At 38.2% G+C, this 15,203-nt stretch overlaps 2 protein-coding genes across 8 annotated transcripts in view; both read right to left on the bottom strand.

The window, feature by feature from the left end:
• The window catches only part of LOC309372174 (uncharacterized protein), a gene marked incomplete at its 3' end in the record, with an annotated part of 317,646 nt that overhangs the window by 272,512 nt on the left and 29,931 nt on the right, over positions 1–15,203 (bottom strand). The gene's annotated exons all lie outside the window — the stretch shown is intronic.
• Positions 1–15,203, bottom strand: part of TRIM33 (tripartite motif containing 33) — a 54,812-nt gene that overhangs the window by 14,001 nt on the left and 25,608 nt on the right. For 2 of the 7 annotated variants that reach the window (XM_081915233.1, XM_081915236.1), the window contains exons 6-13: positions 14,400–14,514; positions 10,847–10,993; positions 8,039–8,156; positions 6,317–6,496; positions 3,548–3,795; positions 3,176–3,343; positions 2,390–2,590; positions 822–954 (exon numbers count right to left, since the gene is read on the bottom strand). In XM_081915233.1, the coding sequence (XP_081771359.1) occupies positions 822–954; positions 2,390–2,590; positions 3,176–3,343; positions 3,548–3,795; positions 6,317–6,496; positions 8,039–8,156; positions 10,847–10,993; positions 14,400–14,514 (1,310 nt within the window). The remainder of the gene's footprint in view (positions 1–821; positions 955–2,389; positions 2,591–3,175; positions 3,344–3,547; positions 3,796–6,316; positions 6,497–8,038; positions 8,157–10,846; positions 10,994–14,399; positions 14,515–15,203) is intronic. The other 5 variants (XM_081915238.1, XM_081915239.1, XM_081915234.1 and 2 more) reach the window with 4 other exon arrangements.

Raw genomic sequence — 15,203 nt, 5'->3', positions numbered from 1 at the left:
CAGTGGCACAAACAGGCAAGTTATGCTAGACTGAATTTTCACAGTGGCAGATGAATTTCAAGAACAGGACTTCAATTGCACTCTGGCACAGAATATTACACAGCTGCAAGACTATATAAATAGTACAGAAGCACCAGAGCATGGAACAGATATGAAAAGAGATTGCTGTTCAGCTCCATACTAGCCATGACAATTGCACTCATTTTATGAACTATTGTTGTATATTATGACATTGTGATTTTATTGCTTTGGTTTTCTGGAACCTGCCCTGGAAACAATGACAATGGGTGGTACAGAAAACTTAATTTTACCGCTCACAGGATTAAAGCCTGTAGTCACAATGCAACAGTTGCTGGTATATACTTTAAAACTATTGGGCTCATGACCCACAATAATACTGTTTTAAATTCATTTCTACTTGTGACTTGTTGAGCAGGAATCTTTTTGCTGCACAGACTGGGTTACACTTTCTAGTGAGCTGGTGGCTACCATGCTGTACTCCTTTTTATAGCCCTCTCATTTACAGGCTATTTCATGAAGGGGAAATTATTTCATGCATAAAAAATGGGCTAAATCACAGCTACATAAAAGGTACAGACACCGGAAGAGAGAAATAAGTGCTCATCAGCATTACTGCAGAAGTTACTAGAAATAACTGGATGAAATTAAAAATAGGGATCTTAAGACCTGAGAAAATGTACTGGAAACATCAAATTTCTTTAAAGTATTTGGAGCAGTCATTATTAAAATTGCTGGTTGCTTTAAGCAGGTCTCAATTTAAGCAGAAATGTACAGCTGCCCACTGCCTCTTCCCAGCTTACCTGATGAGCCTGGAGACAGGGCTGAGGGCCCAGGGGAAGGATTCATACTGCTTATAGGCTGAGGGGGTAGATGGCTGCCTGCGATATACCTACTTAGTAAATTATCTAAGTTACTGGAACCAGCATCTTCCAGCTGAAATAAAGGAGGACAGCCACACAGTGATTCTGCCAAGTCTAAATGCAACATGCTAGAAATGACAGCTTGAGGATCATCTGTATTTTCACTGAAGGAGTTTAAAGCACTAGCACTTACTCACATAATAAGGGGAAACAAACAGATGAATACTCAGTTTTGCCATATTTGTATTTGCTATATTCCTGCATGTATAATCAAGGAGTCTAGGAAATGACATGGCTACAAATTATTAATAAACTTTAGCATAGAATATTGTAGCAAAATCTTAGAATTCAATGAGTTTTAAGAAGCAAGCTTATTTCAAACTCAGTTGTCAATACTGATGCATAGGTTTGTGTCAGAGAGAGGTCTACATTCAGAACAACTTCCACTCTCTGCTTATGGAACTCATTCATTGCACCTTATATTTTACTCACGAAGTTGCCCTGATTTCTATGTTTTAACTATCTTATTCAAATATAGGACAATAAACATAGACAGGAGAAACCATATGCTTTCAATATTACTAAGAGGGTTGCCACTAGAAGAATGGAAAATATATCATATTTTTTTAAAGCTGATCAGGGTGGATGGCAAAAATAGTTTAGGATATCTGATCTAGTTTTAAACAAGAATGCATTTATTTTGTAGTAGGGCTTTTCCTTCAAGCAAGGTCCAAGGGTAGCACTGACCCATCAATAATCAACACAACGAGAACTTCGTGTAAAAGTGGGCAGGGCCCAAACGAAAAAGATTGTGTGGCCTTTTTTTTTAAGGACACAGGTTTTTTTAAGGACACAGGGAGGTTGTGAGGGAGTTACAAAAGCAATTAAGTGAAACCCCCAAATAAAACACACATTTTGGCATGATTGTTTTAGAAGTTAAAACACACACTTTTAATGGACACATTTGGAAAGCCTTGTGTATGTGCTTGTGGTCTGGGAACAAAAAACCTTGTGGCATCACTGCAGTGGACCCACAGAAGCATATGGGGGGTGTTAATTCATTAAATGACAAACTGGGAGGACACAAAAACATCTTGAGGGAGCCAGTGGCCCATGAGTTAGCAAACCCTACCTTAGTAGACATACAGCTGAACTGAAAACTTTTCCTGCATTTTACTTTCAGTGCAGAATAAATTCAGACACAGGTTCCAAAAATCATAAATGGCGCCCTCCAGCAAAAAAAGATTCTAAATAAGAATACTGATACTAAATGGTGTAAAATGCAGTGAAAGAGTTAAGCAGATTAGGAGGAGACACAGTGATTTGTGTGAGTTTCATAGCTGATTAGGAAAACAAGATGATTCTGGTCAGTTTATGAGAAGATGACCCAAGTCAAATGTACCTTTACAATACAGTTTTTTAAGTGTTGACACGAAACACACAATTGATATCTAGAAATTCTGATGTCATATTATTAGCTTTCATCTGATTTCATATAGCATACTAACCTGTATAGGAGGAATATCTGGCAAGGAAGGCAAATTTTCTGGGTTGGTTACTGATGGAATAAGCTCTATTGCTGCTACAGATGGGCTTGTTGGACCACGGTTCGCATTGGCCATGGTGGCTGTTGTAGGGCTTGTTGGGTTGATAGTATTATTGTGCACTGAAACAACTGGGAAGGGACCTGCATGTCCTGGGTTTGAATGCTGCCAAGACAAAGGAGAGGGGGAAGCAAAAGAGAGAAAATATTGTTATGATAAGGAGCAAACTCTTTCCTATGCAAAACTGGAAATTTTCAAAGCTTGATGCTTTCCTGCAATTCTCTCCATGAGTTTCCCATTGCTGATAATTGTTTTAAACCTTCTAAAACATTTTGCATTTTATTCACTTTTTTTACAGGTCAGAAGGTTCCATAGAAATTATAAGCATCAACTTTTTTCTCCTCTTTTTTAAACCTTATTGCAAGCTTTCTACTCCCCCTCAATCGGAGAACATAACCAATTATTCCCACATTAACATGCTGATCATCCAGCCAAAAGGCAATAAAGTTGTGAAAGGTAAAATGTTACAAGTGCAAGTGCACTTCATTAGATGCTCCATTAGCTTAAAAACTCTGCATGTGGCTAGTAATATCCAAAATTTTACAAGATTCCTATTATGCGGCTCTTTAAACAGCCAGCAACATGGAAGGAGATGTCCCTTTAAAAGAGGTTTCACAGCTGATATATATACATAGAAGCCGAGCTGAATCAAAAGTCCAGAATCAAAGATGGGAAACAAAATGTGCACACAGCATATACTTGTCTTTGTAAGTGTGGCTGCATCATGTACTGGGGCCCGTTGTGGCGCGGTATCCCTGGGAGACGAGCAGTGTTCTGAGCCATTCTCATCTGGTGGGCTTGGAAAGCACCGCAATTCATTCCCCTCTGCATGGTCTGCATACTTATCAACCTCGGAGGCTACAAAACATTATGTATTTTAAAAGATGAGATAAAAGCAGTCCTCTTTGCCAAGTGAAGTAAATGAAGATGCATCTTTGTGCTTTACAAGACAGCGCTGTAAACCCTACCTTAAACTTTGTGGAATAAGGTAGAACTCAAAGTGCCAAAGGTGCACTTTAGTGTCTACAATGAGTGTCTTAATTTAGATCATCTGAAACTTGCCTGTTGCTGCAGCATCTGTGGGCCTGCCTGGCGAGGAATCTGCCCTGCAGGCTGCCCCATCCTCATCTGTTGTAACTGCTGGTGTTTTTGTTGTGCGTACACCTGCTGTTGCATATGCTGGAGCCGAAGCTGTGCGAGATTAATTTGCGGTGGAGGTTTGCTGATGTGGTTTGTTCCCGGAGGAACTTGTCCCACTACTACGTTAGGTGTATAACCTTGGGTTGGTTTGTTTTCAATAACAAGATTACCTAAACAACAGGAGAGAGAATTGGTCCATCACAAAGTTATTTATTTTAAGCTAAATGTTAACAGTCTAGAAGTTTTACACTATGTACACCCTAGCTTCACAGCAGCTAAAAAGTTAAAAATAAATGTACTTTTAATCAATATATTCAGAGACCGGTAATTATTTGCACTTCCTTATTGGCTTTAAATAAGATATTGGTTCTGATGTACCCATATCTTACCTTAGTTTTATGCATAAAGATACATCACAATCAATGTCATGCAACACATTTTTGCAACAAAGTAATTTTGTGTCATCAATAAGCATTCAATATTTTATGAACTCATTTCCATAGCATTAGAAGAAAAAAGACTTAAATACAGAGTAATTATTGCTTGTGCATAATATGCAAATTATATATTGTAACTTTAAGCATTCTAGAGATTTTTAAAGGAAACACATTTAATACTTAAGAGACTAAAAGATGAAGATAGAAAATCATACAAATATAGCTCTGTAATTTTTACACCAGAGGCCTTTTGCAAGTGGTGTCCGGGTTATAGAATATCCTCCCCAGAGACAGCTGCCTGGCTCCCAAGCTGTAGTTTTTTTGATGCCAGGTAAAAACCCTTCCCCCAGTCTTTTCATTTTTAGAAACATGTTTGGGTGCCTTGGGACCATTAGAACATTGTTCTGGTTTTTGCTGGCTTTATTCGGATCATTTAAACTTATTTTTTTATTTTATAGCCTTGCTGTATTTTATGTGGGGTTGTTGTTGTTTTTTTAAAAAAGTAAGATAATTTACTGTTTTCTGTTAATGCTGTAAGTATAAAACAAAACCTCAGAACATTTATAACCATTTTAGGATAATAGGGGCCTTGTGTTTCTTTACATGTAAGAGTCTTTCAATTATAATCACATTAAACAAATTATCTTTCTGATTCAACTAAGCCGGCACGCCAGCAGAAGTCAGCACAAGGGCTCTCAGTAGTGCAACAGGGTTTTCCCCTCACCTCCCTGCCACCTCCTCCAGTTCCACTCTAAAGAACTGGGAGAACCACCAGAACATTGTGCGGAGGGGAAGGAGGAGATTGCTGAAATACTTCAGAAGACGGAGCAATCAGAAGAGTGCAAGGTTTAATTCCACCCACCCCTTATCTTGTGCAGTGATACTGAGCTGAAATACTGCAGTGTATTCAGAACTCAATTCAGAACTACACAATTCAGAACTACACAACAGCTTGCTTTCAAAGATTAAGTTGAGCAGTGAGAGATGCTCAATTGGTGCTTGCAAGTTATTTGTAAATAAGACCACGCTGTTTAGCAATATGATTTTTCTGTTTCATCTCTCAAACAGGAATTTGAATGATTCACAACTTTAACACAAGTATGGGGAGACTATGACCCTCCATATGTTGTTGGACTCCCTCTCACCAGCCTCAGCCAGCATGGCCAAGTTCAGGAATGATAGGAGTTGTAGAACACCTAGAAGGCTATAGGTCCCCCATCCCCAATTTTACATTTTAAGTATCGTGCCCCAGATTCAAGACTATATGGGAAGCTTCTGAGCACGTACTAATGCCTTTGCAGTACAATTTTTCAAACCACAGACCTCTAACACAGCTGAAGCAGCAAGAGTTATAGGAAGTCCTAGTATGCATATAGAGTCGCTTGCACATGCCCAACAGACACTTGTCTCTTGCACAGTCTCTAAGCTGGTTTTACAGAAATCCAGATTAATGCATCTTAAAATACTTATAATGAACTGAATTTGTGTCACCAAAACAGAAGACAAGCACCTCAATTCTCCATTTTAGCTAAAAGTTTTGCTTTTGTTAGTTGCTCAAGAAACTTTCTGCAAATTAATGTGAATTGTCTGATAAATGTGTAACTACCCCTCTGCATTTTTAAACAAGCAAGATCTGTTTTCTTTTGCCCAGATTTTGGACAGTCCTTTTCTTGATCATCTGAATTATAAAACTTGTAACTTCCTTGAAGCTATTCTACTGTAAGTTGCAATGATTTGTGTACCTGGTTATTTCTTACATGAACTATAGTTCTTAATCAAAATATTTTTAGATTTTCTTGCATCACAACTTTGACTCAACTTTAGTAATTCTAAAACAAATACAACTTCCTAGAAGGGTGACAATCTGTTTTATGCAAGACCACACACCCACTATTTATTGAATGGAGGTCTAAAATTAATTATAACTTAGAAATCTTTTCTTCAGTGTTACTGGAGCCAAATCAGTGCTTGCACTCCAGTACCATTAACCACAATAGGAGACCCCTCTCATAACAGTTTATTTAGGAACTTGACAATGACACCCATGGTTTTCCCCGGTTTCAGAATTATCCTTGCATTGATTCTAGAGATTTGTTCTAGTCATATGCATTGACAAAGGCCATCCTCATCACTGTTCATTCTTCAGTAAATTAAAGACAAGATTTATTGATTTATTTTTACTTTCTGCTCCCTCCAGGATTTCTCTGAAAATATTTTTTTTTAAATGTAGTTTCCAAGACTTCATTTCCAATACCTTTTTCGGTTCCCAATGTATAGCCCCAATCCAAAGGGCCGCATGATGAGCTCTGCACATGTAGTGGGGGGTTCCGATACCTCCCCCTTTCCAGAAGCATCCCCTCACAGTGCCCAACAAGCTGCCCTGAAGCTTGAGGAACCTCGAAAGTGTCCTCCAACAGAGTAAGAGGAGTTGCTGCTGGAGAAGAACACGGGAAAAACCTGGTATGGACATGTAAGCCTTTGTACACACCTAAGAGGCTCTAATCTAGTTTGCTCAGTATCCTATACTGGCTCTTAATTATCCAACCAACAAATTCTCTCATCAACGTTCTCTGTTCTTTTATATTACTTGTAGTTACTATGGGGAGGTATATAAGTTTAACACATAAGGAAGGGATTTTAATACACAAACATGGATCTAAATGATATTTTGCCTGCTATTGCCCTTTCTCCTTCTATATATGCCAAAAGCTGGAGAGCCATGCATGAAGGTATAGATTTCCCTCCTGTGAAGCTGTCTCTCACTTGATACTAGAGCTTTGCCATGACAAAGAACGCATGCACCTTGCTCAGTCATTGCGTCACTGAAGGAATCTTGTTTTTACTCATTCTAATCTGTCGCTGTAAGGAAGGTTATTAAGTCTTTAAAGCCAAAATGTCCTGCCGATATACCATGCAAAAGTATTTTGGGACCAGTTGGAATCTGGTGCCCAATTTTCTCTTAGAATATCTAAAATGTGCTGCTAAAAGTTCTGGAAAGTTTTCAGCCCTGTTTAGCTGGTATAAATTATTACTCATATTACTAAGTCTACAGGACAAATACAAGACTGAGGTTTTCTATGTCTTCCTACTGTTTTCTACTTCTTTGTTTACAGAAATACGGCAACTAAGCTGCAGCCTAACATACTAAGAAGTTTGGAACCAACAAGTCTTCTTTCAACACCGGAATGTGGGCTACCAGATTTGACCCTCAATTGCTTTCCCTTCAAGGAAGCACACTGATTGTAGACTGACACTTTCCAGTGTCCTTTATTACCAGAGAGGGATAGAAGGGAATGACCAACAGAGTACATGAACTCACTACTGATCTATATGGAGTAATCTTGAATGTAGTTCAGGAGACACTCGCCACTCCTCCTTCATCACCACTGTCATGACCCTCCCCTCCCCTCTGTGGTACCTGCTCATCACTCCACCTCTCTTGCCACAGTGCTTTCTTAGAAGACTATTAAAGCTAAAATCTGGAGAAGCATCTGAAGTAGCCTAACACCACCGTATTTGATGATTAACAGCAGTGTAGCACTACCTATTAAGGCATATCAATTTCCAAGTGAATAAAGATGCATCCGGACCGTAGAGAGAACTATTCTAGTGACAGGGAGTTGCATGCAAAGCAGAAGCATAGTTTGAGAGAAGCATCTGGATAATGGTTGCATATGTTATAAAAGCTTTGGCTCGGATCCAACCCCATACAAGCAAACAGATGACAGTTCATCATGTGCACAGGAGAGGAGAGGACTTGCCAAACAAGGGGAGTTTGGCTTAATGTCTGCTTAAAGTCAGATAATTTTATACAATTATACAGTGAAAAAAAGCTTCCTGGTATGAATGGATCCAAGACACTACCACCAATTTTAGTGGTAGTCTACAGAAAATTCTATCTAGTTCATGCTACTCATCATATTAAGAATTTTTGCACATTGAATTCAGCTTTCAGAAAAATGGAACACCCTCTCACCTAAGTTGACTACATTCTTTGCCCAGAATGTGGGATCACAATGGAAGCGTATTGCTCCATTAGCAGCTGGGACAGGATCACATCGTGCTTTTAAAATATGTCGCAGCTGGAACGTGATCTGTGAGAAGACAAACACTCTCAGATTAGTGATGACATTGTGAGGAGAGTCAACAAAAAGAAGTCGACAAAACAAAATGCAAATTGTCAACAACTGTGTGTGGCTTTGAGCAAGCTGCCATCTCTTATCCTAACCTATCTCATAGAAATAAGCTAAACCTTATTTTCAGTTGCTTAGAAGAATTGAAGGATACAAACATGAGGTCGCAAGAGAATTACTACTGGAGTGTATTACTTCTAAAATACAAGAAGGTAGATTTTAAGCAAATAGATGGTGGCACAGGACTAAGCCACATTCAGAGTATACCCAGTGGAATAAAAATACTTACTCACTGAAACCCATTGATTTCATTGGATCTACTTTAGGAATAGCTTAGTCTGATACCACCCAGAGTTTGTAAGTGGTAACTTGTATTTTTATACATGCCTGACTTTAGTTGTACCAATGTTCAAATGATAACACAGAAAACATACACAAAATATAGAACAAGACTTTAATTTTTCCATGTGAGTAGAAAGCAAACGATGCATATTTGACATGGGAAAAGTTCTATTCTAAGTCAAAACCCCGGAATTGGTTTTAAATTCTAATTTGCTTCAATGATTAAGGTGCCACCCAAAGCTCAAGTCATTCAACGTGAAAGACACACACCCTGAGCAAGGTGCTAGACTTTTATCACTTTGGAATTACAAACTGAGAGAGCCATACCAACACTCAAAAATGATAGTAAATTCCCCCTAATTTGTTCCCCTTATCTTCCAGCAGCACTTCCAGCAAGCTAAATGCCAAATTCCAGTATCAAAATTCTAATGGAAAAATGTGCTTCCTGCCTTTCACTGAAACAGACACAGGAATTACTGAGAATTGAGCAGGATCAGTTCACAGCAACTGCTGATATTGATCCAAGGTGGTAAGCAGTGATGCAAGTAAAATTTTGATGGCCCGCTTCAATTGGCATCTGAATTATCATGTAAACACAACTTTTATAAATACTGTATTAATTTTCCATACTATATAAATGTGCTAAACATTTAAGCCAGCTGCCAAATGTAGTCCAATATGGAAGGTAAAACACATTCAGATATGGTTTTATGCAATCAGGGTTTTAGCTCTGATTTGCAGTCCATCATTAAAACAACTGGTTTTGACTTGAAGCAAATCAAGTGACAACTTCATCAACTGAAATTTCTGTTTTTTTGGTTTTACTTTATCCTGGTGTTTTGTTTTGTTTTTACAAGTAACTAGAACTAGAGAGGGGAAATGGAAAAATTTCCTTGGGAAAAGTTTTACTCTTTAGAATTCTTGGTGATTGCTGTTATGGTTTTTAACTTAACTACCCAGATGAAGTTGTTCATTGGATGGTATATAACTGTTAAAACTGTTGGCATTTGTCTGTCTGAAGAGACAATGGAAGAGTGAGCCATCGGCTGGGTAAAGTCAAACCACTGGAGAGTTAAAGTGCCTCTTGTGACTGTAGAGACTAATATGGGAGAAACATGTTTTACTGCAGATAAAGGTGTCTGGTTTCACTGTTACAGAAGCACCATGGCATTCCTTCCTTCTGTGCTTCTCCCAGCGGTCATTTCTTCTCTGGTCACTACTATGGATACCTGACCTGACTGTCTTCAGGCAATGCGGCCATCTGCAAGGGATTCCCACATGGCACGGTTAATGTTGCCAGCCTTCATGCCACATCTTTGTAACACAGAGTTGGTCTTCCAACAGGCCTGGTGCCTAAAAACAGCTCCCCATAAAGCACATCTTTGGGGATCTGGCCATCTTCCATTGTGTGGACATGACCAAGCCGCAGTAGACATCGCTGAGACAGAAGTGTGGACATGGTGGGAATGTGGGCTTGGAAGAGCACATATTTGTTTGAGACTCTGTCCTACTATGTGATGTCCAAAATCTTCCTGACATAGTGCTTACAAAAGGCATTGAGGTGTCGCTCCTGGCGGGTGTAAGTTGCTTACGACTCACTTCCATAATGCAGTGTGCTCAACACACAAGCCCGGTAGACCTTCCTCTTGGTATTGGTTGTTAGCATCGTATTCTCCCATAGGTTTTTGGGGAGGCAAGTTGTTGCTATAGCTGCCTTACCAACACACCATCAATGGTTATGGTGGAGTCCTTTTCAGACTCACTTCACTGGTACTGAGGAAATTACATATAGCTACAAGGCACTAAAGGTTCACTGACTGTCTATACAAGTGAAACTGTTTCAAACAACATCTAACTCTATGAACTTTGCAAAGAAGCCAACAAATTGCCCCTCAGCAGACCATCATGAAGCCTAGGTAACCACCAGAAACTATCTGGCCTGACATCAACTCCTGTATAGATTCAGGAACAGGTAAAAAACCATTGAGCACCTGCTAGAAAGACCTACATAATTGTCAACACTATGTATTGCAGTGTTACATTTACCTAATCAAAATGCAGCATGTGTAGGGCTAGCTGGCTTGCCAAACAAACAAACTTCCAAATTTTACAGTACTTTAAATATCAAGTTTGGAATAAAGTGTGGACTGGAAACACTTGTACAAATATTAGCAAAGTGGCATTAGCTGTACTTACCTGAAAGCTCTGAGAGTAAGAAAAACATGGGTCCCCGTGATGCAATATTCTTTGTTTCAATGCAAGAATAAGTGTATAATCTATGCTATACTGGAATTCAAAGCTTTCCTTACCAGTCGCTTGCTATAGAGTAATGCAGTGCTGCTGCCACTTGCAATGGCCCAATTAGTAAAGTTCATCACATGTTTCACCTGCCGTGACAGACCACTGATATCGTTCTGCTGCTGTATTAGCTTCATCTGTCTCTCCTTTGTTACAGTCTGAATAGAAACAGTGCACACATATCCATTTTTTAAAAATAATACCAAGTGCAATAATTAAAACATCTATCTATGCAACGTGTAGATACTTAGTAGAGACGTAAATCAGAAGTGTGGCTATAACAAATAGTGGGTAAAATTCAACATTTTGAGAGTGGACTGAGTGCTGACAGGTCACGGGGCAGAACAAAAACAATTCATTGGATTCTGTTAATTGTTTTTTAAAATTACAATTATCATGGCATGGACATGATCTGAAAATGTACACTGCTGAAAACTTGTTGAAGCTAAGTAAGTGGTTGGGTGGCAGACTTTATCAGAACTCAAAAAGTTCAAACAATGATGGAAGAAAATTGGATTTAATTGTAATAAATAATATTTATAGTCATTGGCAATAACATCAATTTTTATTCAGTTTAATTGTGGTTGCACACTTCAGTCTCACAGATGGATTTATTTTAGACATGACTTCCTCATTCCTCATACAGTTTCCCAGTAACCATAATTGTAATCATTAGTGTTAGTTAAACTGCATGCAACTATTTCAGATGTATTTCCTTCCTATAATGCTGAAAAGTGTAGTTTATTTTAGATTATTTTAAAATATAGATGCTGGGTTGTATCCAATGATGTTTGTGCATGAGCAGATTGAGATTCCAGTCGCACAAATAAATTATTATTATTATTAATAATAATAATAATAATAATAATAATAATAATAATAATAGAAATAGATTTATACCTCACCCTTTCCCTTTATCTCTGCTCCCCATGGCCCTTTGCATGCTCCCAAAATCTGTCCCAGAGGTTGGGGGACCCTTTAGTTTGGGGGATTGATGTGGCCTCAGAGGAGAAAAAGGGAAAATCTTGTTCTGCCCAATTATGGGCAATTCTTCCTACCACTGTAGCACTGGACAACAGAGACCTGTGATGTTTGGTAGTGATCCCCAGCCCTCCAGAACAGTTGTTTGTTTTGGGGTGGTGGTAGGATGATACAGATGGGATGATACAGAGGGCAGAAAGAAAAGATCCACTATGTGACCCTGCCTTCTACTCACACAATGTTGGCTACATTCCATATATACAATTTTATTATTTTATACATTATCCACCTAAAAGATGCTCAAGGCAGTTCACAAAAAAGGGAAACATACAATAGGATTGTAACTGCCCCATAATTTTGCATTATGATTTATTTCTTCAAAAAGTGCTAATCTGACGCAAGTAATTAAAGCTAGCTTTATATCTACATTTTGACAGAGTTTGGTTCAAGCAGTCATCACCTACTTAACCTATCAAATAAATATAGCACCAGCAATAAACATCCCCCATCCCATCCCATTTGGTGCTTGTTACCGCAGAGTTTAGGGATTTAATAGCCTTGCTTTCAGGCATCTCAGTAATTTTATCAAAATTAAAGCAAAAAGTGGGGCAATCTATACCTCTGGGCATCACAAAGGAAGACAACATGGAATGTGAATATGATTTATCATAATTTTGAAACACGGAAGGTACTGTAAAGTTTCAAAGAACTCTACAAAAGCAACATCACTGTTATAGGTCACATTTTTACAAAAAAAATTACTATTTTTCTTTTCCTGTAAAGAATCATCTATTTCTAAAATTTCATTTGTTCATAAGAATTAATTAGTAGCATAATGAATGGATTGAATACCATTCAAATTGTGCCTTTCTAAATTGCAATTAACTTTTTTTTAGGAGCACAGTACACGCACAGTACCTTTGGGTGTACTAAAATTAGACTGCAATCCTATGCCCACTTACCTGGGAGTAAGCCCCACTGAACTCAATGGAAGCTACTTCTGAAAAGACACGTATAGCATTGCACTGTTAATAGTGCCTTTCAGTGTCTTAGTCTTTCTCCTTAAAATTTAACAGGGGGAAGGGTATTCTATTAGGCTATTTACAGATAGGTAGCCGTGTTGGTCTGCCATAGTCAAAACAAAAAAATTCCTTCCAGTAGCACCTTAAAGACCAACTAAGTTAGTTCTTGGTATGAGCTTTCGTGTGCATGCATCTGAAGTGTGCATGCACACGAAAGCTCATACCAAGAACTAACTTAGTTGGTCTTTAAGGTGCTACTGGAAGGAATTTTTTTTGTTTTGACTATTAGGCTATTGCATTTTTAAAAAATTACAAGTATTCCCATAACAATAATTTGACCATAAAAATTATACCACATTGTGCATTTTGTGAATTATTTTCCTATCCAATATTTCCACTGAACTACATCTGGCTATGGAAACCATTTTGAGATATTGGTACCACATATAAGATTAGCATTTTAAAAACATTTTCTTTATGAAATATAAAAGCCAAACATGTAAAATCTCATCCCAACTGATTAAAGTCATCATAAAATTGTCCGATTCAAAATGTTCTGAGCAACCCACATCACCAACACCCTTTCAACCTATGACAGGGGACCTGGCAATGAACAGCCCAATATTGTAATGAGACACAAAGCTGCAATGTAGATGACCACTAATATGTCATCCACTGAAAAAATAATAATCTGCATCCAAGTCAGAAGAATTTTAACTGTTAACTACAGATTCAATTAGTGCCACTAAAAGAATCCTTTAAACTGTACTTTCCCAAGGATGCTGTGAGCCATTAGGAGACCCCTCACAGAGCTACAAGCACTCTTAACTAAAGTCCCAAGAATTCTTTGAAGGATGCCATGATTGTTTAAGTGGCATAAGAGTGCTTTAAATGTATGGTATGGATGCGATCACACAAATCTGAAGGGTAGGACAAGTATCAATGAGAGATTTCAAATTTTAAAATGATGCATTCAACAAAGGGTAAGATTTTTATGACATCACACAGAAAGCAGCACACTTAAAAGTCATGTTACCGAGTGGCTCTGCAATTTGTGCCTTACTGAACTGTCACGAATATTTACAATCCATGTCGGTTTTAGGCAGGCATATTGAGAAAGGAACTCAATGGCCCTTTCTGCACTTAGCTAAGCTGGAGTTTAGGACTATATGAACAAGCACCAGCAAGCTTCAGGCACACATGCTCCCCACTTTCCTCCAGCATAGCCATGAACGCATTAACTAGATTTCCCCATTGTGTGCAAACGGGGTGGGGGGGGAATCTGGTTAGGTTAAACTAGTCTGTTAACAAGCCAGGATCATAAGCCACAGTTTGACTCTTGGCTTGCTTGACTAAACTGAGTAATTTAAACTAACCAAAGATATACAAAGTTTGAATGTAATCATGCTTGCTAGCACTGTGTGTGAAATGCGCCAAGAATTTCATAATGGACAAAACCAACCACAGGGTTATTCAAGATAGAAGAAGCCATATACATGCAAAGATCACAGCAGGATTCATGCCAAATATTTTTACTTATTTATTTTGCATTTAGTTGTACCTCAAGCTGTTGTAGGAGAGCTTTTCCTTTTTTATTGATTTCATTAATAAGGGTAAAAATAGCCACTTTGATTTCCTGTTCTACTCGTTTGTTAGTTTCATTTACTTCTTTTATCCTGAAAGAGAGAAATCTGCTGTCAGGCAGTAGCATTGCAACATCTTTAACCTTTTTCCCCCTCAAGCAAAAATTCAACGTATTATGTAAATAGATACAGATTTATATGAAGTATGTTCAACCTCAATACAACATAACATCCAACCATATTTTCCATTCATTCTTAAGAGGAAAATCTTAAAAGTAATTTCGTTTTACAATATGGGACAACAACTTCCATCAACATTAAAATATCCTTCTACGTTTGTTAGATATTTTTGTTTCATGTGTTATGAAATGTTTATTCTACTGCTTTCTTTGCTTTTGGGGGGCCTAACTTAGCACAGAGAAATTTAGTTTTTTTTTATTAAAAAAACTAACTAATATAAGGGGCAACCTGTTATTTCAAATTAATGTTCACCTCTCTGCCTAAAGCAGGTAGTAATTTGTCCTCCTATAAGCATCGGCCTATTGTACCACTGGTGTCATATAGATGTGTTGTGCTCCCTGGGGCATTATTAACTCCTATTTCTAACCTACCCTTCATCAATTAAGATTCCAGAGTAATGAAACACACTGGAGTGCTGCAGTAACTGAACAGCTGGTATGCACATACTCTCCATCTTTTGCCGCAAAAAGCCAAGGAGGTTGCCTGGACATTCTAACTCGTTAGTGATGAAGGCTCTCCCTGCCAAAGCTGCAAAGTGCATG

This window comes from Podarcis melisellensis (genome assembly GCF_964234715.1).
Source record: "Podarcis melisellensis genome assembly, chromosome: 6".
Taxonomy (NCBI): domain Eukaryota; kingdom Metazoa; phylum Chordata; class Lepidosauria; order Squamata; family Lacertidae; genus Podarcis; species Podarcis melisellensis.
The sequence above is the reverse complement of the archived record's forward strand: the minus strand, read 5'-3'. Positions and strand labels throughout refer to the sequence as shown.